At 38.3% G+C, this 25,804-nt stretch overlaps 1 protein-coding gene across 1 annotated transcript in view; it reads right to left on the bottom strand.

The window, feature by feature from the left end:
* Positions 1-844: 844 nt before the first annotated feature.
* Positions 845-25,804, bottom strand: part of PGM5 (phosphoglucomutase 5) — a 71,160-nt gene continuing 46,200 nt past the window's right edge. The window contains exons 8-11 of the mRNA XM_058826460.1: positions 17,268-17,403; positions 16,143-16,326; positions 12,624-12,758; positions 845-2,395 (exon numbers count right to left, since the gene is read on the bottom strand). Of these exons, the coding sequence (XP_058682443.1) occupies positions 2,306-2,395; positions 12,624-12,758; positions 16,143-16,326; positions 17,268-17,403 (545 nt within the window). The 3' untranslated portion in view covers positions 845-2,305. The remainder of the gene's footprint in view (positions 2,396-12,623; positions 12,759-16,142; positions 16,327-17,267; positions 17,404-25,804) is intronic.

Below are 25,804 nucleotides of genomic sequence, written 5' to 3'. Positions count from 1 at the left end.
TGCATTTTATCATTATCACCCATCACCATAAAAGAGGGATGGTAATGGATTTGGGGTCAGGCTACTTCTGTAAGTCTGCTGTTTGACAGCTATTCAAAACCACACACAAACAGCCCTTTTCTCCATTTCAGTACACAAGCACAACTAATGTTTCTCTAGCCCAGGACAAAGTCAATGCAGAGATTTTAAAACATGCCCTTTGTTTATGATGACTGCCTTCATGAAAGCAGATTACTACTGCAGCTCTAGTGACAGCTTTCTGATAAAAGCACATGTATGTTTCTTTGGTCTTCCTTTGTTCTTGAGTCTTCCCACTGCATCCTGAGAGACATCTGGCTTCAGTACATCTTACTTTTCAAGCTGCATTTTCCCCATTCCAGAAAAGCTTGGTAAATGTGATACTCCATAGTATAAACAGTTAGTTCACTATGTGATCAAAAATCATTTTATTGTTGGAGAATGTGTAAGATATTTTAGAAATTTTAGTGGACTGACTTTCAGAATGTCCTTTCATGCAACCCAGTAATTTGAACTGTCATAATCCAAAATATGTCTATGCTTGACCGCATGTGATCTACTATTTAGGAGCTTACTATCCTGCACCTAGAGAAGTTTAATCCCTAATAAGGATAAAATATTAGATAAACAAGGTTTCTGTGAAGATGAGTGCTCTTACATTATAAAGTAGATGTCCACACTGCGTGAGAATGTCATGGTCATAATAGAAGAAAAATCTTTATAAAAAAGAACTGAAGTCTTAAAATCTCTTTTGGTTTATGGGAACACTTAATGGTAAGGTAGGATACTAAATGAGAACATTCGTACTTCATTTGTTGAGAGTCAATTAAGTAATAATGTAACTGTAATAAAGGCAATTTTATTAGGATGCTTGAAAGTGCAGGGTGTCTTGTCCACAATTACATATTAAGACAGATATACAGCATTACTCTTTATTGTATACTAAGCGCCATAGCCATTTTTTGACAGAAGCGTTGAAAGAAATTTAAACAATTTCCTTTGCTGCAATATTATATAAATTGTACTAAAATTTGACAACCACAATGAGTTGAAATACACTGCAAAGAGGCAAGCTGCACAAAGCCACCTTGACGAATGATACAAGTGACCTCACCATTCCCAAGGAGGTAAAGCTTTCAAGCAAATCACATGCATAAAGTGTTTGTGTTCTTTTTCAGAGCACAGTATTGTAGCAAGAACTGCTGTATCATTTCACAAACAAAAACGCTGATGTCCATATCCCCAACAGCCTTCTCAGATCTATGCCGGGAATTCTCTTGCACTCCCCAAATTTTTATTGCATGATCCACTGTTACCAAGAATCTAATAGAAACTGTATCCAGAGGGTGAATCAGACCAGTATTTCTGTTCAATTGATTAGGGTTTAATTCCCTCTCACTCACTTACTTGATGGTAAGTGGAGCATGAGTATTCCAAAGACTAAAAAACTTCTATAACTCCTTCTTAAAAAATTGTTGAATGTGTAGAGATTATCTTCCAAACACAGTAAGCACCAGTATCATCTCCTGACAAGAGGAGTGTTGTGGAGGACAGCCAGATTCCATACCCGACATATTGCTGGAAGGACAAAATCAGCTCTATAGCACAAAGGCCTCCTTTTGGAGGAAAACAACCAAAGAGTCAAAAAATAAGGAAAATCTAAAGGCACAAGTCACAATGATATGTTTTAAAAGCAGGGGTAAAAAAATATGGAATAACCCCATCTTTGGGAGCAAGTGTAGGTGTGTATACAACAACGTGCATCTGTGAGCAACAGGAGAGGCCTGAGAGGAGGCATGGAGCCAGGGGAGGAAATACACCCTGTGCAGAGCTTAGTACATGGCCCTTTGACTCAGATATGCTCTGTATACCTCTTCAGAAACCTACCAGAAGGTGACAAGAATCCCAGACAATACTCACTAAGCATGTCTTTGCTTTGCAACTCCTTCTTCTCTCCCCCTAACTGCAATTTCTCCAACTTTTATCACAGCATTCAAAACCAAGCAGTTGTCATTTTTGGCTACACTACTGACAACATTTTAACTTTAAGGCCTCTTTCTTTGGTTATACTGTTACCAGAAATTAGGACACTGCAGGTAAAACAAGTCAATACACTACTGCATTTGGAGATCAATGCAAATGATTATGCTTAATGTTATATTGAATTTTTCTTTCCACCTAATTTTTAAAATCATACAAGGCACAAATGGCTAACAAGTTTTAACAAGGTTCTGTCTCTTCCTTGCTTGTTCCTCTTTTGGCCCTGGTTTAACAATCTTCCATGGTTTCAAGTGATGACAGTGGGTCCCTTTCGTCCTGTCCTCTCATGAATCTGAGATATTTTCAGTGCAATTGCTATAAGAGGACTCAGCACAGCCTAAAGGTGAAGAAATACATTGAATTACATAAAGCAGAAACATCAAAAAACATCTTGCATTTATAAATCCTTATTTTAACTGTACAATTTTACAGTAATAGTAAATAATAATACCAAAAACTGACAGAGCTATGGTGTATATCAGCATTACACTTGACAGAATGAAGTAGCATGATTACCATATGTATTGTGAAATGTTACATTGAGTATACCTAAGCTATGCAGAAAAGAGAAACCAGTAAATATACATTGTACTGATCATATCTCTGTGTAACATGAAATGTGGAGCTCCTTGAAATCTGCAATACAAAACAACCCAGAAATAAAAGAGGTAGACTTTTTTCTATTCTGATGAGGGGAAGCCACATAGATGATATTTTCTTCCTAAATACATTTAATATGTGAAGCTTAGGGTCAAAAGATACTGTAACAACTAACTACCTTAAAAGAACTCACAGAAGTGTGTTTTGACTAATACCACATGCAACTGTATTGAACAGCAGAACTTTCAAGTTTCAGGCTTCAGACCTTGTTAAATAGCCATTTATAGGCCTCAATGGGTGAGTACAGATGACAACTATATTAGTACCACAAGAAAATCAAGTAAATCACATTTTTAAAATTGCAATTGGATCTTCTTTCAGTTAGTTAAAGTATTCACAAAGATAAAATGGCAGAACTGAGTTTTGTGTGAAAACTTTTTTTTCAGAGACTCATATATTTGGTTACCAAACTAATTCTTTGACCCCTAGAGACTTCCTATAGCTTCCTCTTTCTAATAAACTAATTCCAGCTTCACATACACTAGGTTTGAGAATCAAATGAAACAGAACAGTAATTCAGAAGAAAATCTGAAATTTATAATTATCTTTTTTTTATAAGACTAGCATAATCAATATTTTGAATCTGTTTCAGCCACCTAACAATTTCTGACAGGATGAGGTCTTTATTTATGCAAACATGGTAAAATCAAAAGAGTGAAGAGACTAACTGTGCAAGCAGAGTCATGGAATAACACCATGAATGCCATTGGTGTCAAGTGAGTTTATGATGGAGCTCAGTTATGCACAAGAGTGAGCAGTCTGATATGCTATTGTTAAAAAAGCTCCATATTTGCAGATATCTATCTACTGAATAATCACTGAAACAGAACACAAGTCTATTAAAGTCAAACATACTTAGAGAAGATTAATATGTAGAGCACAAATTCACATCCATGAGCAAATACTGCAAATATAAAGTAAATATTAAAAGTAAATACTAAAATGTGCCAATTTATAAAGTCTGGATGAGACTAAAGCATTTGAAGTTCTCCAGCACGCCTCCAAGAAACCTCTTCCTTATTTAATCTAGAAAGTACAAGAAAAATTAAAAAAGCAACTCTCCTGACCCACTTTATTGGACCCTGCTTTTTTAGGCAAGAAATGCACTCTGAATTTAAAAAAAAAAATCCACAAGCAACACTTTGCACAACAGTGGAACAAAACACAGAATCAAATGAGTTTATGTGACATTCATTTAGAAAAACAATTTAGCTTGCCAAATGATTCCAATTACTGCTAAGTATTCTGTTTATCGCGATCATGCTTCTCAACAGACAAAAGTCCTTTTTTAATTCTGTCTTTCCACACTTCAATTTAATTTTTACACTTTCTTCATCCCAAATATGCAAAAAAGGCAAAAGTGCACCATATTTGGAATGGCAAAAACAGGACAGAATAACAAGAAACTAGGACTACGTAGGCCTTTTAAAAATTCCTTTACCTCTGCCATGAATAGTTTACATTTCAGTTGCAAGAGATAAATCTCAGCCAACAATCATTTATCATTAATATTCCTCTAGAAAGACTTCTATATCTCAAGGAGATCTTTTTTAAAAGTATTCTTCATTGGTTCTGTCTGCTTGAGAAATTGTAAGACTTTACATTGACATTTTGACTCTAAGTGGCAACTGAAATTACTCTGTCTGTTAAATAACCCATTTATCTCTTGGCAACTGTTTAGGACATATGGCATGTTACCTCTTAGATAAAATTTAAGAATTGAAAATTAACAGAACTGACTTAATCAGAATCTTGCTTTAGTAATCACAGATAGAAGTTAAAAAATAACTGGGAGGAATGATTAAAAGGAAATAAATCAAGCAAGCAGATATCTAACATCAGACAAATACAGATTAAAAGCCTTTTGCTTGGGAATAATCTGTACCAGAGCTGTCAGAGACATATCATCCCTGCTTGGCTCATTAGCAATTTTTCCCTTTGTGATCTTGCAAGCAAATTCCATTCAATTTCCTCTCTCCTAATCAAGGTCTCAGATAAGATTTGTCCCATGATGCATCTGGTTTATCTAAAAGTTAGGGAGGGTTGAAATGTACCTGCTTGCATGTTAATAGCTCAGCATGTGCCTGTAGATCCTGCAGGGCTTCTGCCATAAGGGCTCAACACAGAGCTCAGCATAGTGTGCCTGTTTTGGCCTTCCATTCCAAAAAAAACCCAAGAGTCTTTGGAAAGGTTTATGCTACAGCCACCTGTCCTAAAAGATCTAAGTGATGTGGTTCATTGTGAAACAAACTGAACTGACTCTGTAATATCCACAGCACTGGTGAACTGGTGTTCAGCTGATTCAGTTGAGAAGAAATACACCTTCCACTGAAAAAAAAGGAAACTGACCTCTCTATTCTTGTGCATGGTCTGCCTCTTACCTCAAACAAAATTACAAGGAAGGTCAAGAAGCCAGTTGTTCTGCTCCTGGCAATAGAGGAGGGCAGGCATGAATTCAGTGAGGGGTGAAATAAACAGAAGGAAAATAGAAACCAAGTGGAGCATGAAGACATCTATGTTTGCAAAAGATTAGTTATTTTCTAGTATATCCAAAGAGATTTGAGGGAAGATCAGGTTTGATTAACTAATTTCCTTGATTCGTGGAGTATTTTATAATTAATGTCCCATGATTTACTTCCTTTGCAGTCCAAGTTGATTTAAAATTTCTTCACCCTACAGCATGACTTTGAGAACAATCTGAAGCTAAATTACCTGAATAGGACAGACATGCTGCATTATCTAAGAGTGTGTTGAAACAGATGTAAGTCTCCACATTCCATGTGTCCTCTAAGAAAATCTTACTAATTTTAATAGCAAAGGCAGAACTTTTATTATGGTTCAACTCCAGCCAGTAACAAAGTACCCCACAGCTGCTCGCTCACTCCCCTGCCCCTAGCAGACTGGCAGAGAATTGCAAAAATGTAAAATCCATGGGCTGAGATAAGCACATCTTAATACCTGGAATAACATAAAGAATAACAAAAGGAAGAAGAGTGAGGAATAAAATCCAACCAAACTCCCACAAGTGACACATAATACAGCAGCCCACCACCCACTGACTGATGATCAGCCTGATCTGAGCAGCCATCAGCCCCTCACAGCTAAACCCCCCCAAACTTAATATACCAAACGTGATGTTCTGTGGTATGGAATATCCTTTTGGCCAGTTCAGGTCACCCATCACAGCTATGGTCCTTCCCAGATTCTTGTGGACCTCCTCACTGAGAGAGCTTGGGAGACTGAAAAGTCCTTGACATGGGTTAAACTTCTACTTAGCTACAACTACAACATTAGTGTGTTATCAACATTATTCACATACCAAATCCAAAACAGCACTGTACCACCCACTAAGAAGAAAATTAATTCTAGCCAGATGAAACCAGGACAATTTTATATGACTTTTATGGACCAAACTGTATGCTCTGATAGCTAACCAGAGCCATACTAAAAACCCCAATGCCTCAAAAGTAAACAACAAGGCAATAATTGCCTAGCAAACTGCACTTGCGCTTAGCGTTGTGTGGGAAACGAAAAAATAGATGCTGAAGGGTCAACTTGCAGCCTTAGAAAAAGCTTGGGTTAATGTAATCATAAAAGTACACAAACATTAAGCAGAAAAATTATAAACTTATGTTCCTATAGTTATAAGTAAGACTATGCCTTGAGTAAAAAAGAAATTATATTAGGTAAAACAGTGAGAAGTTTAAGCTGTATTAATGTGACTTATAGGGTAGGCTAAGGATCTAGAAGCTATAATAGAGTTGTGTGTATGAGTACATGACCTGTCAGCTTATTGGCTGAAAGACAGATGCAGTGCAGCAGAATTAAGCAAGGGTGATAGGTTATTAAGTAGAGACGAGTTTTGTGCCAACTGTCTATTGGACCAAAATGTTATGTATTGCTGTGTGAAGAAGAAACCCATGATTACCTTAAGCTATGGCTGACCTATTGCTTCTCTCCAAATCTCACACCTTTGAGACTGATATCTTATCTGGCTTACTTGAGCAATAAATAATCTTAAATAGCATGGTGATCCCATCCCTCATTTTTCATATCAAGTGTTGTATCAGTGTCTTGACAGAACCTTATTGATTCCTTTCACTTTGTCCCAATTAAGTAATATAGAACCCAGGACTTTTGGGTTGTTCATTTCAGTTCCCTGCTCTTGGACCATCTCACACCATGAACAATCATTTTTTATAATAATTCATATATACAGTCACATATAACAAGATTTTTTCATACCAAACACGATCCACCTGAAAATCACGGGTTTTTTCCCTCTGCTGCTCACTGTTCAAAACCTGTTTCAGAAATTCAGTGTTTGATGATTAAGACATATTTTTAACCTTTTTTTTTCTTTTTTTTTCCTTTGTAATTGGCTTACTTTTTCCAATAAAAACACAAAGAAGCAACTACTGCCCCAAAATCTGTTCTTGGATGCTGCTAATCTTACAGTTCTGTAGCTAACTAGAACATTGTTTGCTAGTCTTCAGCAAAAGTAATTGCATCATTTTTGATTCACTGCATCCCATTTTAAAGAGTACCCAATACAGACTGCACACAGCCAAAGGAATTGATTGATGTAGTTGCTAAGACACTCTTCATGATATTTGAAAAGTCATGGCAGTCAGGGCAAATCCCAGGCAACTGGAAAAAGAGAAAAACATTGTACCTACCTTTAACAAGGTTAGAAAGGAGGAATACTGAGAAATACTGACCTGTCAGTCTCACCTCTGCCTGGGAAGATCATGGAACAGATGCCCCTAGAGCTATGCACATGTAGGACAGGGAGGTGATTCAGGACAGATGACACAGCTCTACCAAAGGCAGGTCCTGCCTGATCAACCCAGTGGCTTTCTATGATGTGGTGACTGCAGCAGTGGACAAGGGAAGGGTTACAGATGTCATTTATCTGCCATTTTACTGTAAAGCCTTTGGCACAATCCCCCACAACAACCTTCTCTCTTGATTGGAGAGAGATGGATTCAATGAGTGGACTGTCTGGTGGATGAGGAACTGGTTTGACATCACATCCAGAGAGCAGTGGTCAATGGTTCAGTGTCCCAATGGACTTCAGTGACAAGTGGTGTCCTTCAGGGGTCCATATTCAGACCAGTGTTATTAAATATCTTCATTAATGACATATGTGAATGATAAGCCATATCAATGGAGTGGTCTTTAATTATAGAGCAGAATATTTCAGATTTAGAAAAGTGTTGGGCTTTGTTTTCAAGACTGTAAGTCTAAGTTATGCAATATTCAAATGCATAACACACTGAATTGAATTTTATTTGTTTGAATTGAAAACTGAGTTGGTTTTGGTATACTTTTTATACCAAAGTATGAGAGTATGATGCATGTTGGTAATTTTTGTTTATTGTTCCTGATTTTCACAGTTGATACTGGCTTACAGAAAGAACTGAACCAAAAAAAGTAGCAACCCCTTATCTCCCAAGTGTCCATGAAGCCGCTTCTGCAAATTTCTTTAAATGGATCATTCAACAGCTGGAAGTCATGGCTATTCACATTTATCCATGACCTCAAACATCTAATTATTGGCATATCTTACCACTTTCCCTTGAACTATTTGTTGTAGATCAGGAAGTTGTGTATGCTTTATTCTAGGCAGAAAGTATTACCAATTAATTATATGAAAGATGATACTAGAATATGATGTGGGTGACTCTTACACTCATTAACACCTATGGTTTACAACACATACTGGCCTACATATAAATTAGAACAAAGGTCAAGAAGGTCGACTTCAACTCAAAAAGTGCCATAATTAGTGTTCCAGAATAATATGCATATCTCAACATGCACATTGGCAAATGTAGTTCAGATGTTTGCTTATCTATGAAAGATTCACCATCAGAAGTAACACTGTCAAAGACTACAGAAGCAAACTAAAAGAACTTGAACACTACTGTAAAGTTGGATGATTAATTTGTGAAAAGGCTTTGTCTGAAAGGACGGGGGAGGGGGGAAGGATGCTGGTATGAGACAAAGTCAAGCTAATTACCATAATGATTCCACAAAATGGAACCCCCAACATGATTGAGTTGTCTGTCAAGACAGAGACATTTATTTTTTGTGACGAAAGTAAAACATATATCAAGCTATTTTTGCCTTTCAGTTCAGGTTTTGACTGGAATTGTCATCAGGCAAAAACATGGAGCAGTGTATTATCTAAGACAAGATGCTGGAAAGAGGTGGTGCAATAAACATATCCAACTGAATATTTACTTAAGCAGCCAACCATCAAATAATCTTCTCTTGGTTTATGATATAACAGGTATGGAAGGGAGCTTTTCCTGATCAACTATTTCAGAAAGAGTGCAATAATACAGAGACCACACATAGTCGTGTCCTCAATTACAGAAAAATATGCATTCATCATTCAAAATGTAACAATTTTCTTAAATACCATAAGGTAATAAGCAAGGTACATACTTAACATACTTCTTTATGTTAGTGCTTTTTCCATAACTGACCACTTACATATATGCTGTGTTCCTATCACTGACAGAAATAGACAACAAAGTTCTTGAAACTTCAAATCTGTCACAGCTCTTTTAGATGTGTGGATCTCAGTATGAACTTCAAAGCAAACCAAACAATAAAGGAATTACAGTATCAGGAAAACTATGGCACCCCTTCCTAGCAATGCTGTTTTCTGAAGAAGGAGTTTCTTACTGATTCTCTTTTACATACTTCACTGAAGACTATCAAATGCTCTCCTGGGAAATGTTTAGTTATTTTTGTACATGAGGATCTTCTACAATTTATGCACTACTTTGAAGTCCACCATCTGTCTGTCGGATACAATCTATGACCTTGTTGTTTCTGATGCACTCACGTTGTTGGCAAAGCATGCAGCCAGGGCAAGGAAAGAGAAGCAGTGGAACCATGCAGTACTATGCAATGAGAAACCAAATAAAGAATTTATTGTATTAATTGAGATGAAACTTCTATTTATCCCAGATTTTATGCACATGGCAGGAGATGAGGAGGGTATTTACAGTACCATGTATTTCCTGAGGCAGTCTAGTTATTAAAATGCTTGTCTGCACTGTGTACATGCAGTAAAGTCCCTGTAGCAAGTTTCAAGGCAATGATGCTTCTACCCCTGGGATTATTTGTTCACTAGTAAATACCCTGATTAAACAACCAAAAGTGCTGTGATCTGACAGGCTCCATTACCAGCACAGAAATAAAATCCCTTCCAGCCTTTTTTCTGTCCTTGGAAATAACAGATGCTTTTGGTGTGCTGAATAAAAGACTAAACTCTGAAATCCTTGAGTGCAGTCATAAGCCCTACTGGCCTGCTTACAATCCCCTAAGGGCCTTCCCCTGCACCCTGCCCAAGGTCCATTACAGCCTGCCCAATGGGTGCTGGTCCCTTCCTGAGCTAAGCTGTAGGAGTGCTTGTCTCCAGCCTTATCTCTGGCTCTGCTGCCTGGTTGGACCTCAGGCCCATGCTGTAGCTAGCTTCTTTCCCTGAAAGACTATTTGGATGTATGCTGTATCTTATCTCCAGATGACTTTGACCCTGTCTCCTGAGTAGGTTTGCCTTGTCTCCAGCTTTGTCTCTGGTACCATCTCTTGCTGCCCCAGGTGAACCCTGACTCTGATCCAGCACTTGTTGAGGGAGCTTATTACCAGCTTATTAGCTTATTATCCTCACTTTCCTGCTGTAGGACTGTCCCCTGGACAAGGAGGGCACTGCCTGTGGTACAGCAGGTGTGGATGCCTGGCTCCTTGTGCAGCAGACCCATTCCTGCTGCTCCCTGGATATGGTCTACGCTGCTGGTGAGCCTTTATGCACCTCTCAAGAAGATGCAAGCAGAACAAAGAAGAAATATAACAGTAGGGCAGTACATTCCTCATATTTCCGAGAACAACCACTGTTCCCTCAATCTAGTCTCTTCAGAAGCAGAAAATTCACTGAGAACATTTGCTGTTTTCCACTCATTTAAAAGAACCAATATCAAATACTGAACATTGACTGTAGGTCACCTTAGGAGGCACACAAGCCTAAATTTTGCCAGAGCATTACTTCTCTCATAGAAAATAAAACAATCTGTTAATGCAGTAATAATTGCACTTTAAAATGCTCATGCTCCTTTGCAATGAAATACTAAGAAGTTTAGCCAGATAATGCTGCCAGTATACCCTCCATTGCTTTCTAGTATTTTTTGCTGGGATTTGCCAGACAAGAAACACATTCCAATCAGATCTTTTGATTACATATCACAAGGTTACTGTAAATCCACTTCAAACCTCTAAAATCAACTCATAGTCTCTTACCATGTCTTATTTTCATTTCATCTGTGCCTTACCTGCACAGCATGAAGAACCGTATTCAAAATGGTCAGTGCAATCACAGCTGATAAACAGTATGTGCTACTAAAAATTTGATGTAACTGGTACATTGATCTTGGCTGGTTGTCAGGTGCCTACCAGGCCACCCTATCACTCTCCCTCCATTTTGCACTGCCCATGGTGCCCACAGAGTTGTTTCTCACTAATACCCTGCTCCTCCTTTCCTTCTGCCGTTGCACAGAGAGCTTATTACCCTGCTCACGGATGTTATCACAGAGGGCTAGTGCTTTGGCCAGTGATGGGTCCATCTAGGAGCCAGCTGGAACTGGCTCTTTTTAACACAGAAGAGCTTCTAGCAACTTCTCACAGAAGCCACCCCTGCAGCCCCCCAGACACCAAAACTTTACCATGTAAACCAAATATAGCAGCAAGTGCAAATAGGGTTGTAGCAGTGTTCCTCCCCAAGCAAAATATATCAACAATCCTGCTAGCTGGGCAAACCTAGATACACAGAAAAACAATAAAATTGCTAAAAATATGATCCTTTACTTTGTTGGAGTACACATTTCTTTAACATTCTAAATAGTCTAAGTTACTAAGGGTGTAAACTGTTACTTTTTAAAAAGAGCAAATAAATTCAATAGATCATATCTGCAGGCATGGGATCTGTAAAATTTCTGTGACAACTGAACCATTTTTCATGACTGACACACGACTGTTTAATAGCATAAGAAGAAACTCACTCAGTTTATGGTCAGAATCTGGTGAAACACCAAACACTGACCTAGGGTTCAAATTCATTTGACTGCATATATGTTTTGGTAGATTTGTATTTGCATACCAGTCATGAACACACAACTGCGTGAGACTTAAAACTACAGTGGTTTGATTTACTACAAGCAAAGTGCTTCTTTTCCATTAAATATCCTTAGTCCTCTCTTATAAATTACAGCATAAAGAACATGGACTGAGAAGAACTGGAGGGTATGAAGTGTGATTTATTTTATTAATTTGTATGGCATCTGCTGGATAATCCAGCAACTTTCTCTCAACCTTCACTCTTCTTAGGAAAAGTTCTGTTATGATATGAGGCAATTCTTAGACAGCTGCAAGTCTTTCCCTTACAAGGAATCCCGACACTGTTTAGACTCAGGTTTCCATATTTCCTAACTGTACTCTGATGGTAAGGAATCCTTGGGATGCCCTAACTGAATGGCTCTCAGTTAATCTCCTTGAAAAATGGTTATCTTATTTTTAAAGTATTGTTCCATAAATCAAATCACAACTCTAAAAATTCTGAAAAAAATTCAAACTAGAATGACTTTTCTTAATGGACTTGAAGCCATTGCTCAACATTTAACATGAGGCATCTCAGCCCTTGACATTCCTGTTGGGTTAGATATTACACCAATATCTACTAAAACTGCTGGTCCTCCCTCAAAAGGTGTACATTTACAAGACTAGGGAAATCATCTACAAAGACACTACATGGGTGAAAGCATTGAGTGTTGCTTCTGATCAAAGATGAAAACCTGTGGCCACTGCTATTACTATTTACTATAATGGTGTTGCGTTACCTGGGGCTCCTTATTGTGTTGGCTTGGATCCTTTTCATAACTCTCTGCATAGATCCGCAGAGTAGCTCTCACGTGACTGGAAGCACTCATTCTGAAGATGAGTCTGGAAGCATCTGAAAAAATAATCCGTAGCCCCTAGGAAAGGAGAAGGAACAGCATATATGTAAGGTGACAGCACCTTTACAAATTACCATTCATTGCTCCAAAATAAAAGTGAAAGGAAGAGTAATTTTGATGCTATTTTTTTTCCCCACAGTTTTGGACAACTCACTTATTACTTGTTTTTCCCCTTCTGTAGACTAGAAATGATGTTGTGCATTCCCTCCCGCTCACTGATGTTTTTATTTCTTTTACTTGATTTGCTCTTATTCTGTGTGGCAGAGCATAAAATCAATGGCCTGAGAAATAGGTATAAGACATTAAAGGTGGTGGCCTAAGAAACAGCTATAGAATCCCTGGATCAAAAAACAGTTGTCATTAGTGAATACAAAAGACAGGACAGTTGCTACCCCTCAAATACCATGCATCAATATATGACTGCAAGAATTTCAGTAAGTCTGCAATACAATTTGGAAAACTTAAGGTGTTAATTAATTTAAAGTACATTAATTAATGCACATTTACTATGTGCATAATAAAGAGGACTGATTAATTCATTAATTAACTAAAAATTTGCTCCTTGCTGCCATCTTCACATCTTTTTTTCTTTTCTCCCCCCCACTTCTGTACTGCATATATGAATATGGTTTTTTACAAACCACAGGCAATATTCTTGGATCCACAGTTTCTGTACAGGAAGCCCATTAAGGCCAGAGGACTAAATTGCACAGATAAATATTGTAGTGTTGCAATATTCTACCAGCTGTCCACTAATACAAATTCTAGTTCCCTTTATGGAAATGGTACCCTTAGATTAAGTGTAACCTCTGATAAGCCACTGAACTTTTCTTCCCCTTTGTCCTTCTGTTGTCAAAGGTCTAGTGCATAAACTGAGATCCTTGTTTCTTCTTTTTAAAGGGCAGTAAACCATTAAAAATGAGAGAAGAGAATTCAAAGAAATGCATTTTATTTTTCCAGTTTTATCAGCAAGATACTGATCCACAAGACATTGATGTTGGAAATGCAGTGTGCCATTGTTCTAAAATATAAGTAAAACCTTTGTTCCCTCAGATATATGCCAAAACATCTTTAGGACCATATAAAGCATTGTTTGACAAACACAGAATGGTTTGGGTTGAAAGGACTTCTAAAGGTCATCCAGTCCTGATGTCATCAGCTCATCATGTTCACCGCAGTGGGCAGGGACATCTTCAATCAGATCTGGTTGCTCAGAGCACCATCCAACTTGACCTTGAATGATTCCAAGGATGGGGCATCCACCATCTCTCTGAACAACCTGTTCCAGTGTCTCACCACTCGCATTGTAAAAAAAAGTCTTTCTTACATCTAGTCTAAACTTACTCTTTTAGTTTAAAGCCATTACCACTTGTCCTACTGCAACAGAATCTGCTAAAATGATTGTCCTCATCTTTCTTGTAAACCCCCTTGAAGTACTGAAAGGTCACAATAAGGTCTCCCTGGAGCATTTTATCTCTTAGTATAATGGCCAACTTGTACCTCTCATCCTTGTAATTCGAATTTTACATTAAAATACTACTGGTCCCATTCCTGGCTTGCTGGACCCTCAGGAGCAGCATTGTTATGTGCTGATGTCTGCAAAAACACAGTACAGCTTGAAAATTTTTTAAAATACTTTTTAAAAAATTTAAAATATTTAAAAATTAGAACAGTATTCAAGAACAACAGAATGTTTCATTTGATTTTAAGTCTTTTTATTGCAGTGTGATAAACAATACTCATAGGTTTCAAGAAACAGAATTAATTAGAACCAACAGTCTGTGTGTATTGTTTGCTGCCTATTTTCTTGGTGCTGTGTTTGTTTTCTGAATATGTTGTTTATTAACACTGAATAATTACCATGTAGCCAACTTCTCATTCATGAGATACTGCAGTTACACTGACTATAAATCTCTCTCCCATACATAGTGGGGAACAAAACTTGGAACATTCTCCTGGATACTTAGCTGAAAAATCTGCACAAGACCTATGATGGTCTGAAAGAGATATCTGCATTTATGATGAGCAAGCTACCTGAGGAAAATGGCAGCAGCGAACTGTTGTTTCATTGGCAAAGATCAATATTGTCTCCAATTTAGTGCACTTGGAGAATCCTACTGAGGCTGCAGACATATGAAGTCAGGAACATGTCCTTGCCAAAGGACAAACTAGTTGAACTGTACTGTGAATAAATAGGAGCTTCTCCCTATGAAAAGACATGCTTTCTGGTTTTACAGGCTCCCTGTCAGAGTCTGTCTGAAAACAAGCCAAGTCATGTTTCTCTGTTTGTGTTACATGGTGATATGATTAGCAATTATATTCCCATATAGAGTAAGTGCTTTGGATGAAAAAATTAAGGGAAAGAAAAGTGCAATGAAAATTCACAAGCTGCTTTTTAAAACTACAAAGGTCACGAGTCTTCCATGCCTGTAATTTTCCACTAGACTTGGATATGACAATATCCTCATATCATGTTTTAGTAGTAATTTACGAAAGAGAAAGTCGCTCAATGGAAGATAGGCTTTTTATATTTTTTGGATGCAATGATGAATTGAAACTACAAAGACTGAGCAGAAAGGCATCACAGTAGTTTTAATGGCCTGTAATATCATTTCCTAGGGTTTGTTTAGGTCAAATAATTTAAAACCCAGAGAAACCAGGACCACAAAAACATAAACAGCATAAAATCTGGACAAATTTTAATAGGAGTCACAGCTCATATTCAAGATACTGAAATATAAATTTACACCTGGTAAAAGTACATGGTTACTTTTGAGCATATCATGAGTTTTCCAAACACTGAAGGCTCAGTTTGAACAGCAGCTCTTGATAACCAGTGAATCTCAGTATAGACAGAGTCCAGAAGGAACTGGAAACTTGGGCTAGGGAAGTCAAATATGCCTGCATAGGCTACAACCTTCTAAAGTCTCCTGCATGGTACTGGCTACAACAGATATTGCATCTCAGTTATGTAAATCCTGTGGATCACCAAGAACAATAAATTTTTTGTTTGTTTGATTTTTGTTTTTGTAATGTATAGCCAGTGGAGATTTCAGTTAGAAGACAGAAGAAGGAAAGACCTTCTTTCTATATGATTTTTCCACTGAAAAAGGAACCCTCCCTATGCATGCATTGCTCTCAACAGGGACTTCATCCCATCCTATGTTCACTGTGACACTACTGTCTCCAGTTATGTACAGCAAGTGTGACATTAACTAAAGGTGGGTTATCTTATCCAGACTGAGCTAATCTTAAGTAGGAAATGCAGTATCTATGACAGCAAAGGAAACACCATTCCATAAATAAATGGACAGTCTTGCCAGCTGAACTTTAGAAACAACACTGTTGGAGACAATATGGCTAAAGCTGCAAAACTTTGCTAATCCATCACTACAGCCATACCTGTCTTTTGGTCACAGTGCCATCCACGGGATCTATGTACTCAAAGCTGTCTGTTCTTTCCACACTGTAGATATTGTTACCCACAGCAAACTGCTGATGGCTGAACGATTTGTCAGTGATCAAAGCTTCCAGGTCTCTCATTATGAAATATGCTGTTCTGGGTTCCAGTGCTTCATAATCAAACCTTGCACATATATTAAAAAAAAGTAGAACCAGAAAGTAAGTCCCTAGAGCTGAGAAGACAGTTCTTTCAGAGAACTCTATATACTTACCATTAGCAATTTACTGCTTACTTCAAAAATCGAAAGTGTACCAGTGAAATACTGATTGCAAATGAAACCAGTGTGCACATACAAGTCCTGTGCCATGTAACCATTACACATGTGCAACCACAGTTCTACACTGGCCACCTGACTCTCAATCAACAGAAAGCGTCCAGAAAATACAATTTCTAAAGTAGCATAGAAAATATCCCAAATACCCAGCTAGCTTTCAAAACTTAATGACACAATCAGTGCAGTGCTCAACAGACAAGTGAAATAGAGAAAACTTTGCTACAAGTTTTGAGGAACAGCTGTTTGCAAAAGACTTTACAAACTGCAAACTCCTCTGCATTAAATCTGGATTAAGAGAGAGGCAGAAGCAAAGATGAAAATAACAGCTAGAGCTCACTATATTGAGACCTTAATAAAAGTAAGTAAATGTTTATATCTTTGGAGGAGTTATCCTGAATTGGAAGCAGGCATAGGTTTCAGTTCTCACTAAAACACTGTCACATGGAGGCAGTTATAAAAAAAATGCAGGAGCAAATCTTGTGGGGATTATGTTTCTTTTTCAACAACATGTAACAAGCTGCACTTATATATTCCACAAGTAAATAATTCAAAGCTTTCTTCCATTCAGTATTTAAAAATTTAGTTACTCATATGCTAGCAGTGAGTACACATATACACATTACTCCTGTGGAAAAACCTGTCTACGAAACAGTGATAATCTGTGGCAGATTTTCATTCTGTAGGCACAGCAAATGCACACACCTAAGTGCAGCTGAGCACATCTAAACAAGCAATGATTGTAGAAGAATTCTCCTACCAGCTGTGTAAGTACCTTTTCATTTTTTCTCACCTGCAGTAGTAGTGCCGGCCAAATTTTGCCCAGTGATCCCTGACAATCTCCTCCACACTTTGTTTTCGAGCTGCTAGGATTGAAAGCCAAACTAGCACAGCCCACAGTCCATCTTTCTCACGAAGGTGGTCAGATCCTAAAGAGACAGACATTAAGCACATTATATGGTATCACTGCTAATCAGAAAACAAAGTAAGGAAGCTGGGAAAATGTCTCATTTAACTGTGTATGTCACAGAACAGTAATCAATAGTACCAGCCCCAGCACCTCTGATATGCTCCAGACAGAAAACCAGAACTAATGATGTGAACTGTGATCTATTTAAGCATGACAAAGACCATACTTGTAAAGTAAATAAAAATATGTACAAGTACTTGAATAGAAACAGCAGCAGTATGAAAACACTGTAGTCATTATTCCTGCTCACTGATACTCAGTGTTTTCACACCTCTGCTGCTGTTTCCCAAAACTGGACTAGATAATGTGAACCCCAGCCATGAGCCAGATGTTTTCACATCTCTCCTTTATGAGAGTCAAGTTCAACAGCATTTTCTTATCTCTGCAGATGTTCATCTGCAGGTGTCAAGCTGCAGAAAAAGAATCTTCCTATTCCATAAAAATTGTGAATTTTCAGAATGTTCATGACCTTCTGTCAGGACAACAACCAAGAGCTTGAAAAGATTTTTCTGAAGGAAAAAAAATACCCAAAACCCAAGCAAACCAGAGAGTAGGACTGTTCCCTTTTTTATATTTCTTTATACCTCTCAGTGGTAAAGATACTTGAATGCTCCAGTCTAGATTCCTTCATAGGTTTGTACTTATGAAGAGAGAAATTGTTCTAACAATGAAGACTAGAAACAGTTTTGGAATATCCCACATGACTTAACACGTAGTCTCAGATCTAAGTAAGATCCAAGACCCCTGGAACTTAGTACTGATGACAATTATAAAAGCTAACAGACTCAAGAAACTTGAAGAGATATCGAACATGTAGTATTGCTCTGGCATAATACTAAATCTGGTATAAATTTGTTGGCTGCAACCTTATGGTTTTCTGTCTAGTCACACATTACTGAAACCATGAGTACAAAGCAAGTGCAGTAATTCGGAAGTTTTGTTTACTCCATGAAGTACCTGCTGATTATGGAGGCAACCAACTAAATTATCTGTCTTTAGAAGATACTTAACGAAATACATCAGAGAGGAATCTAAAAACTCTTAGGCTGTTTTCTGAAATATTCTCTTTTCTCAAGCACAAAAATCCTGTTGCAGCAAGACTGCTTTGTATGGCTTCGCATTACATAACAGCCTGCAAAGTCCACACAGTCAGTCTTCTGTCAAAACAGCTGTGTTTTGCTACTGGCAGAGGACAGACCCCACAATATAAACTGATGCACTGAAGCTGTTAATCCTGTGAAAAACTGTCAACATATTAAATGCATATAAGGAAAATAACAAAATGTGCAGAGAGACACCATGATTCCTACGGTCAATCACTACTGTTACCTTGAACTTGCAGTCCCTCTTCTTGGGAGAGAGCAGCAATCAGGTTAGCAGCCTCTGCTCATATGGATTTTCTGAGAGCCCATTGTCCTTGGTCTGCCACGGATCTGCCTGCTACTTATGCTTCTTGTGTTACATTCAGCCTCAACACTGTTTAACATTAATCTTAAATTAACTATCACAGGGTTAAATAAATGCAAATTACTATTCAGCACAACATTCAAGTTGTATAGGAATCATTACTGAACACTTGATGAGGACAAAGATTTGCACAAAGATTATATCTATGTGTTAGGTATTACAGAAAACAAGTAAACTGTAGATGGACTGAAGAGCTGAGACAGTAACATGACTTAACATTTGCAAAGTAGCTGTCACAATAGTAAGAATATATCTTTTTTGCTACTTGTTATCCACCTTGATCTGTGAGCTCTCTGCAACAACAGTAGTGTCCTATTACAACAGCCCGAGTTTAGGCCTGGTGCTTGGGAAGCTGCTGCAAGAGGAGCCACAGCTCACTCTGTTCCCTGTTCCAGTACTATGAAAGCACAGAGTGCCAACCAGTCAGGAGAAAAAGGGCAGGGTTATTTATGAGCTTTCAAAGCTTTGCAAGTAGCTTCAGATAAGAAAGGAAAACACGTAAGTCAGTTCTTCAAACACTCAGGCATAGAATCAAGGAACTGTTTGGGCTGGAAGGGATCTTAAGGTCATCATCACTGCAGTAGTATGCTAGATCAGCTTAAGTGTATCTTCTACAGGAACACCAGCAATACATCCTGTGGTTAATAAAGTCAGCTTGCAGGCAGAGCGGACAGCAGAGCCACAGTCATTGTCACCAAAGCCAAGAGTCTGCTCCTGCCCCTGCCACCAAAAGAGAAACCTAGACTAGAGCTATCATTTCCCCCAGAGCATATATTGTTCCTCTGGTAACAGCACAGAAAGTCATCACATCACCACAGGGGCTAGGGACATTCAGAGGTCTGGGAACAGAAGGCCACAAGCAGCCAGGGCCTATCTAGTCCCACCACCCCCACAGCAGGGCAAATGGGGCCATCTGGGCAGTCCCAGCTCCAGGCACCAGGCACTTCCTGGGAAGGGGGATAGGGCAATGCCAGGCCAGGATGTGGGAGCATGGGCAGGCCTGGCTTTGGGGGACCCATGGCCAGACATGGCAGGGCTGTGGGGAACTGGACACTGGCCCTACTGCAGCATTGCTGGGGCAGGAGCTGACAGCCCTGGTGCCACTCCTGTGCAGAATGGGGGAGCCCCAGGGGGCCAGGCAGGGCCCTGGTAGCAGCAGACTCACCCCACCATGATTGTTCCTCTCCTTCTTAACCTGCATGCCTCTGCATGTCCCTCCTTTCAGCCATCCATCCTTAGCACAGAAAAAATTCCATTTTGCCCATGATGTCATCTGTATTGCCCACTATCACCAGCCACTAAAATGGCTTAAGTGTCTCAACAGGCACCAGCAAGAAGTGGAGACATGGAACTGAGCTTAACCACCCAGCAATTTGTTCCAATATGAATGACCATTTATTCCGCTACTACATAACACTGCAGACTGCAGGCCAGCAAATCATACAGTGTAGAGCACTTCAGCCATTCAGCAAAATGGTCTGTATCATGATAATGGAGCAACAGGCTAAGCTGAACATTAAAGAGATGAATTCTGATTTAGCAAACACTTTAAGTACCTTTCAATGAACCAAAATGTTCTAGTGAAACGTGGACAGAAGCATTTCTGAAAGATTCTTTGCTGCATTCTCAGCTTTGTTCTTGCCATGTTACGGCTTAAGCACATAAATCTGTATGAGGAGGGCTGAATGTATTATTCTTCATACACATTTAGCAGATTTGGCATGCTCTCTGTCCTTGAATGTCCCTCAGAGGACATAAATTGTTGCTTCTCTGGAGAGAGAAAGTAATAGGAGAAGGTAATCCAGAGACAAAAGTCTGGATATCTAGAAGTAACTCAACTGTTTCAGAATCAAAAATCACCAATTAAAAATACTAGCCTGATATGAGTACAGGGACAATAATCCTGTGTGCCTTTCCTGTGAATGAAGTGTTTCAGTTTGTTACATTTAATGGAAGTGAAACTGAGCATATCCATCAGTGTGGCTACTGCATACACATATGTTGTTGTATTTATTGCCCTTCCTTCTTTCAGCAAATGAAAATCTATTACTTCAATTTTGTTACTCTGATTTTCACCTACCAACAGTCATCTGTAGGTGTCTTTGCTTGTTCAACTTAGTCCTACTGCACAGCTCACATTGTAGAAAGTCTAGGGAGGGAGTTTACTTTGCTGCCTCAGTTCAGCTAACACCATTCCTTGCTCCGTAAGATCCAACAAATTTGCAGAGGCCGATCTGTCTTGTGCAAAGGGAAGAAGGAAAAGGTGCCTCACAGCTCTGCAATCCTGAAGTTGCAACACTAACAACTCCCCCAGCTTGCCTGGGGCTCTGAGTAACCTCAGGATGATTCTCAGCGCTACTTTTAATGGAAACATCCCAGAATTAAGGAATTCCTCATTCTTTTCAATGAGCTGAAGCAGAAAGAGACAACGGAACTGTCTACAAATATTTTTTCTGATTAGCCCCTTGTATTTAATTTGCCACTGGTAAAGGAAATTATAGTAACTGCAAGTGTTCCAACAACTTATTTTTAAGTTAATTCGTTATTTCTCTATATAACAGTAGCAAAAGTTATTTTTTACTACAGTAAATTGCTATGTCCAGACTCAGAGTAAATAACCTGGGCAAAACTCTCAGAGCATGTTCCCATTCATAGAGAAGTAATCATCTTACCCAGTCTTAAACTGAAGAAAAATCTTCAGAGGCAGTATATTGAGAAACAAAGCAAAGTCATGCAAATATGTTCATATTATGATTTTTCTACTATCTGAAAGCTGTCTAACTTTGTCTGTATCTGAGATACCCAATTCTGATAGGGAAGGCAAGCCTTGTGGGTCATATGCATAAACAACAGGTAATGGCTTTTCCCTAATTTAGTAATCCCAGTCTATCAAATTGCCTCTTGTAAATGTGTTGTAAGAAAATCTCAGGAGTTCAAAAACTCACAATAAATCATTTTGTATGCACATGTTCAAGTCTTGCAAATTTATCATCCAGCAGTCTGAAACTTAGCAATATTTTAGGAAAATGGAGATTAAGGGGCATTCTGATCTGATAATTTTTTCTAGTTAATAAGACTATTTTAGATTTGTATTACTGCAACAGACACCACCTCCTTTGTGGCTTTCATTAATTTCAGCGACAGCACATTTTTATATTTTTCACTAGTTCTTCTTCCACATAATCTTTCAGGAGAAGGGAGTTGATGTTAACAGAATCTGGGAATTTGGAGATGAAACAAGCAAATTTAAGGAAGTTGCAGCAATTACTGAAGTGGCTAAACTGCAGAGAGATAAATCAGACACACAGTTCTCCTAATCCTGATTAATAGCTTGCTGATGAAATTTAGAAACTAATTGCTGCTGCTGAGGCCCTCCTTTGAACTGTTTGCTAGGCATTCGTCATAAAACCAGAGAGCTACTAATCTCATCTGACAAGCTCCCCACACTGCTACAAAAATGGAAGAAGTTTTTAAAGCATTGGTTTAGCTCCAAGATCAGCTGCCAAAAAAACAAGTGTGGGAAATACAGCTGTATGGGATGTTTTCAAAATCTTTTCTCCTTTTATAGCAGAAAATTTGCTTTTATGTACTTGCCAGACCAAACTCCCTTATGTTATAAAACCAGGGCCCTGTATTACTTGGAAATTTCAGCTTGGCTTGATTACCTGGGTACACAAGCAATTGATTTCCAAGGCAGTTTGATGACAGAAGGTGGATTTTTAAAACTTATTTCTCTTACACAAAGCAGTCAACTTTGCTCTCTGATCACTACATTGTACACTTATATAAACATTCCATGCTGAAAGCTAAGGAAATGCCAAATTTCAGTTCCCTAAATAGATATGATTGGGCAAAAGCTGTCAAATTGATTCAAATGTCCAATACTGGCAGAAACATGTGAGGGCCACATAGTTTAGGACATTACTAAAAGATTCGCAATAAGGTAAATATTTACTGCTAAAAACAGTTCACATTGCTAAAGTACTGGTCATCTACAAACCAGAACACGTTTTACAAATAAACCTCCTGGCATATGAAGATACTTTCCAGACAGCTGCATGGAATTGGAAGATGATAAGGAAATTGAGGCAGTGAGAAAAACAAACTTTAGATATTACAGTCATTACATAATTTGCTGCAAAAGTATCATAGGATCACAGAATGGGTTGGGCTGGAAGGGATCACAACAGAGCTTCTGGTTCAATCTCCCTGGTCAAGAGGGCTTTTCCCAGAGCACATGGCAAAGGATTGCATCCAGATGGTTCTTGAATGTCTCCAGTGAAGGAGACTCCACAACATCCTTAGGAAATCTCCTTCTGTCACATGCTTTTTTACACAGCAACTACACATGGACTGAGGAATTCAAACTCCATGCTCAAGTTCTCTGGATGCCCATGGGATCGAATCTCAAATGTCCAGATTCGCCTTTAGATGGAATTGGATGAAACTGGAGGTCAAGAGGCTTTCTGCACTGAAGTGCTGCAGGTACAACAAAGTTAATCTGATAGAACATACTGGGATGCTGAGATATTGCTGTAGACCAGCTTTCCATGCTGACCAGCAATATGTTGTTGAAGCACTCATTTACAAAGTCAGGATTTATCAGGAATCTGAAGAATTGATGATAGGATAGGAGAACCAGATTAATATAAGAAACATGGAGTGGGTAAGGAATGTAGAGACTAGCCTGAAGTCAGGTCCTGCAAATTTGGAAAAGAGGCTATAGTACGGAAGGCAATTGTTTTAGGGTCTCACGGAAAGATACAGGCAAAGAAAAAAGTCAATGGCAAGCAAAGAGAGAAGTCAGGTTAATTTTCTTGCCTATCTAGAACAGTCAAACCCTAGAGGCACTTCCTTGACCTCCATGAGTGTTTCTGTTCCCAAATTCAACCACTATTGGATACTCAGGATAATAAAATTAGACCTACAGAGATTACAATTTCCTCACTGTTACAGTAGATCAAAACACTTTATTGTCATTTCTATATGACTGATATCCAGGGCTAAAGTCCACCAGTACTTGGGACAGCCTGCTTAGCAAAACCTGAATATGCTTTTGCAATGTGAAAGGGAAATCTGACATTTGTCTTTTTTTATAACAGCATAATGAAATTTAAATGGCAAGTTTTATCGAAGAAGACATGGCTTCTCCTAAGCACAACCAATGATTCCTCCTTTCTCCCTCAGACAGAAAGCATTTGAAAAAGTCCTACTCAACACCATCAGATGAAGATGGTCTAGGATAATAACTCCCCAAGCAGAGACGGACCTGTGGAAGTGGTTTGTCATGGCATATGGCACAGAGAGGCCACTCCTGTTTGTTTCACATACCTCTACACATATGCCTGCATGTGGCAGGAGGTGCTGCACTCTGCAGGCTAATGTATCTAGATATACTTCAACATATGGGAACAAACATCAAAACTTTTACAAGCTCTTCCCAGTTAAAATTCACACTTAACTTTCTTTAGCATGATGATGAAGCCGAGATTTTTCCAAATAATTTGTGTGCTACTGAGGTCATACTGATGTCTTTAGACCCACACAAATTTCATGGAAGTATCTGGTTTTGCATGGGCAAGAGAAACTTGTGTTATTTAGAGGGAAGAGGTACAGAATTGGTCCAGTGAAGAAGTATTAAAAAGCAGTGAGAGTTGAAAACTCCCCAGTTCACACCTCTCATGGGTTAATGGAGATGCAGTTCAACAACACACCGCAACAAACAAGTACATTCTGAAAGGTACAGACTTTCCTGCCCTTCTCTCCCCAAATTACTTCTCTCAATGATCTCACAGAACACACTGTAGAGGAAGTTTCTATACAAAAGATACAGTCAAGGCAATACAGACCTGTGCCACTCAGAGCAGATAGTGAAGGCATACAGTTTGCTAATCATGGGACATTGGCTCCCATTGACAACAAGAAGAAAATTAACATTCATTATAAATTTAACTTCTCTTCCTTTTTACATCTAAGACACAAAGAAATATAACACATTTTTGTTCTTGCATCACAGCCCATTCAGATCCATACAGCAAACAAGAACACATGAAGTACCACACCTGTGGCTGCTTAAAGGTATAATTATTTTCAAAATAGTAGCATTCTGCTCTAATTTTCCCTAGCTAACAAGCTTAATACTTGACATAAGTCAATTAAAGCAAAATGAAATTTATCATCAAGTTTCACTACATGGTAAGTAATTTTCTACAAAGAGCTGCAGCCAAGGTATTGTACGTTCAAAATAGAGATCCCCATAAAACTCATATCAAAATATAGATTAATTTATAACATATATTTATTATTTATTTTATTTATATATATATATCAATATATAGAATAAACTAAAGCCAGATGAATTACTAAGTTATTCTGGTCTGCGCTTTTTCAAAAAGACTTGTAATTATAATTACAATAACTACTAATAAACAAAAAGGAAGAATTTCTGTGTCAGAATCCAGAAGAGAAAAAAATAAACATTCCAAAATTTATTCCGTTATTCTCATAAATTAAAACCACATTTGTGTAGATTTACAGACTATATAGTTCAATTATTTGGTCTAGTGCTTACTGTCAATACTATATTTCTGATGGCTTGAATTTTTTATTCATTCTGCATTCTGTTGTTTGATTGGTTCTTGGGACCAATAAGGGAGAAACCTAGGGAAAACACAAATGCTGACACATAAATTAATTTCTTCTAATGGCAGTTTTATCTGACGCTTGAGCAATTGTGATGTTCCAAAAAGGAAAGTCTGCAACAGTTTTGTTTAGATATACCATCAGATATACCAGTCCTCATACTTTGTACACCTAATCACATAAGGAAAAAACATGTGGTTTCCATACAGGCAAAATCCCTCCAAATCTGTTGCAGTCTGTGAAAAGACTTG

This window comes from Poecile atricapillus, chromosome Z, assembly GCF_030490865.1.
Source record: "Poecile atricapillus isolate bPoeAtr1 chromosome Z, bPoeAtr1.hap1, whole genome shotgun sequence".
NCBI lineage: Eukaryota > Metazoa > Chordata > Aves > Passeriformes > Paridae > Poecile > Poecile atricapillus.
The sequence above is the reverse complement of the archived record's forward strand: the minus strand, read 5'-3'. Positions and strand labels throughout refer to the sequence as shown.